Source organism: Octopus bimaculoides, chromosome 25 (genome assembly GCF_001194135.2).
Source record: "Octopus bimaculoides isolate UCB-OBI-ISO-001 chromosome 25, ASM119413v2, whole genome shotgun sequence".
NCBI lineage: Eukaryota > Metazoa > Mollusca > Cephalopoda > Octopoda > Octopodidae > Octopus > Octopus bimaculoides.
This window is the reverse complement of record NC_069005.1, coordinates 24,868,828-24,872,547: the sequence shown is the minus strand read 5'-3', so window position 1 is coordinate 24,872,547 and position 3,720 is coordinate 24,868,828. Positions and strand designations below refer to the sequence as shown.

The window sequence follows — 3,720 nt, the reverse complement described above, 5'->3', positions numbered from 1 at the left end:
ATATATATATATATATATATATATATATAAATAATACAAAATGGGACAAGAACGCAAAACATCGAGACAGTTAAATGTCACAAGAAAGGGACAACAAAACATCCAGATAGACGATACAAAGAAAACAAGGACGGGCCATTCAGGGTTTTCTTTCCTCAGTCGAGTTCCAGATTATCTTTGCAATTTTTCTGATAAATAATGATCCCTAGACAGAGGCAGTAAATTTATTTTGGGGTGTGGAAGGAAAAGCTGGTGATACTGGTCTTCAGTACTTGAGTGGTGCTTCATTTTATTGAACCTGGGAAAGTGAAAGAATGAGTAGATCTTGATGGAATATGAGATCAAGAAGTAAAGTGCAGTTGCTAAAACCTGCAAGTCATTTTGTTCACCACTTTATTCATCATCATCATCGTTTAACGTCTGCTTTCCATGTTAGCATGGGTTGGACGATTTGACTGAGGACTGATGAACCAGATGGCTACACCAGGCTCCAATCTGATCTGGCAAGAGTTTCTACAGCTGGATGCCCTTCCTAACGCCAACCACTCTGGGAGTGTAGTGGGTGCTTTTACATGCCACCGGCACGAGGGCCAGTCAGGCGGTACTGGCAATGGCCATGCTCAAATGGTGGTCTAATAATCCAAGAACTTTATAAATACTGAAAGATCTTATACATGTAATACAGTGAATTGTAAAACTTAAATTATGTAATACATTTAGGAAACAAAACCTTCCGCTAGTTATGTTTAACATCTAAAAAGCAGCAATCAAGGTAGATAACTCCAATACAATCAGTTGTTAGAAAATAAAATGATATTTTTGTATTTACCTCCCTTGCTTGTGTTTATATCTCGAGCACTTTTAAAGGAAGTTTTTGTTTATAAATTGTCAAGATAATTTCGGGTAATCAAAATTTTCCAACTCCCTATATTACATATATGAACTCCTACAGTTTTGGTATTTAGTTTGCAGAGTGCTTCTTTAAAGTAATTTTCTTCAACCATATTTTTATCTTTCATTTTGTACTTGCTTCAGTCATTTGACTGCGGCCATGCTGGAGCACTGCCTTGAAGTGTTTAATAGAACAAATCGACTCCAGTACTTACTTTTTTTTTTTTTTAAAGTGTGTTACTTTTTCTGTTGGCCTCTTTTGTTGAACTGCTCAGTTATGGGGAACATAAACAAACCAACACAGACACACATATATATGCATACATGGGCTTCCACATAGTTTCCGCCTTCCAAATCCATTCACAAAATGCTGGTCTTCTGGGGTGGGTGGGTATAAAAGAAGACCCTTAACCAAGGTGTCACATAATGGGACAGCATGTTCATTTAATATGTAAAAATACCTTCTAACAACACACACACACATCATTTTCATAAAAGAGTTAATTCCATCTGCTCAGTGGAAAATGGAAAAGTAATTCTAAGCAGAAATTAAAAGAAACAGCTAAATTTTTTTTACATATTTATTCTTTTAATATATTTTCTTTTTTATATAATTTTTTTTGTTTCTCGTTCCACAGGCTCGAATATCATTGTGCCTTTACCGAGGACAACTTCCAGATGAACCAAACCAATACAGAATCGCCATCTTCTGCTATTGATATTAATCTGATAATGAACTGCGAAGGTTTTCCCAAAGAAGAAACCTTCCAAACTTCTACAGAGCTGTCTGGCGGCACTTATGACACTGCGACAGTTTACAGAGAACAAGCATCCAAAGACCCAGTATCTGCACTGAACAGCATGAGAAATTGTAACCAAATACAAGATGGTGTTAGTGATGCTGTGTTGGACCAATTCAAACTCTGGCTGGAAGCAGCCAATAATAACGATGCTACTATAGCTTATTATTACCTTGATATGGAGTCAAACACGATGAAGGTGGAACAGATCTTCAAAATACCTGACAATACTAGTTGCATACTGAAAAATTCAAGTCTTGAGCAAAAGCCAGATTGTCGTGTAACCATGACTGATGAATATGTACAAAGAAGGAAGTCGGCAATACCTTATTTGCAGGACTTTAGAGCACAAAGATTGCAAATTCCTGGTGTTTCAGGAAGTTGCCAAGTGAACAATAGTTCTTCAAATATACCTGCATTGCAAAGATATAAACGGAGAACCTCATTGGATTCAGGTATCATAACTAGAAAATATGCTTCCTTTAACGACCAATCGAACAGGCAATATCAAAGACTACAACATCAACCACAGCAATATCAACAAAGAGAAGACATAGGAAGGGCAGAGGAACAACTACAGCATCAAAGACAACCTGAGCAACTTGAGAATCTAGGAGAAGATGGAGCTACAGATAGATATAATTATGATTTCAAAGAAATAGAAGTTGTAGATTTATATAACACCAGTATTGCCCAAGCCAATTCACAGGACTGTAGTATTACAAATTCGAACTGTTCCAGTGATACTCCCAAAAGGAATAGTTGTCCTGAAATACCTGATATTCACTCTAAATAAAATTAGAAATTCTTTCGTTTCATGGGAAAACTGTCAATGCTGTTAATGTTGAGAGAATCACCAAAGGAAACCATCTTAGTTTTGTTATCTTCACTGTGATAGGCAAACTGAAAGTTTTCAGTTGACCCTTTCGATACCAACCTGGCTAAAACCAGCTCTGGCTCCGAGTACAAATGTCTTGTTTTCATAAGTTTTGAATTAAAAATCTTCCACCAAACCTTAGTTACAATTTATGTTCCTGACACTAGCTTAATGATAACTAAGTTACTTTACTAAATTCTTTGTTATATTTAAAGTAATTGAAACACAGAACATCTCAAGAAACACAGAGCATCTCACAGAAACACAGAGCATCTCAAAATAAATACAGTAACGAAAGAGTTAAGGATGTTTCAACAAATTCAATAGAGAATTACTATTTGTAAATCTCACAACGAGAGATATTCAGCAACAGTACTTTGGAGTAAAGATTATTCCCTTGTTCGAAAATATAAGGACACAGATTGTGTCGTATAGCCAGCTAAAGACGATGTCTCCTGGGGTTAAATTACACCAACATTCATCCTAAACCAGGACTGGCATGTTATGTTGGCAAATAACTTTTACTTCAAATTCAATAGAATTAGGTTTTGAAATGTGTTTGATATTTCGGGGTGTCACACCAAAGGAACTATTCTCAATTCACAATTAAAGAGAATAATACTACGGGTATATATTTCATAAAATTAACATACTTCTGTTATGTTATCCTGAAACACTCTCAGAACTATTCCTGCGACGGTTGTGATTCTTTAATCTTGGAGTCTCGGTATTCTTCAGATTCAAGAACATTGAAAGCATTGAGTAATAAAATAAACCAAAGATTATTTAGAGTGTGTTGTTGTGTGAACATAGTTTATTCTTTGATTACAACCAGTAAATTATCTGCCATAATAACGACTTTATTATTTCTTTCGTATTAAATTAATTTATTTTTTCTTTCGTTTGAATGTAATTAATAATAAAATTTGATAAAATACAATTGATTTTCCTCTCCCAAAATGTTTCTCCATTGTGAGTGTGATGATGGTTTTGTTTTGTTTTTATTTTTATTTTTATTTTTATTTTTATTTGTTTCAATCATTAGACTGCGGCCATGCTGGGGCAGTGCCTCGAGGAATTTTTAGTTAAATGCTTTGACCCCAGGACTTTTTTTTCTTTAAAGCCTTGTACTTATTCAATAAATCTCTTTTG

General features: G+C 34.9%; 1 protein-coding gene across 1 annotated transcript in view; it reads left to right on the top strand.

The window, feature by feature from the left end:
- Positions 1-3,508, top strand: part of LOC106878411 (uncharacterized) — a 37,945-nt gene extending 34,437 nt beyond the window's left edge. The window contains exons 6-7 of the mRNA XM_052976618.1: positions 953-986; positions 1,410-3,508. Coding sequence (XP_052832578.1) covers positions 953-986; positions 1,410-2,487 — 1,112 coding nt within the window. The 3' untranslated portion in view covers positions 2,488-3,508. The remainder of the gene's footprint in view (positions 1-952; positions 987-1,409) is intronic.
- The last annotated feature ends 212 nt before the right edge of the window (positions 3,509-3,720 follow it).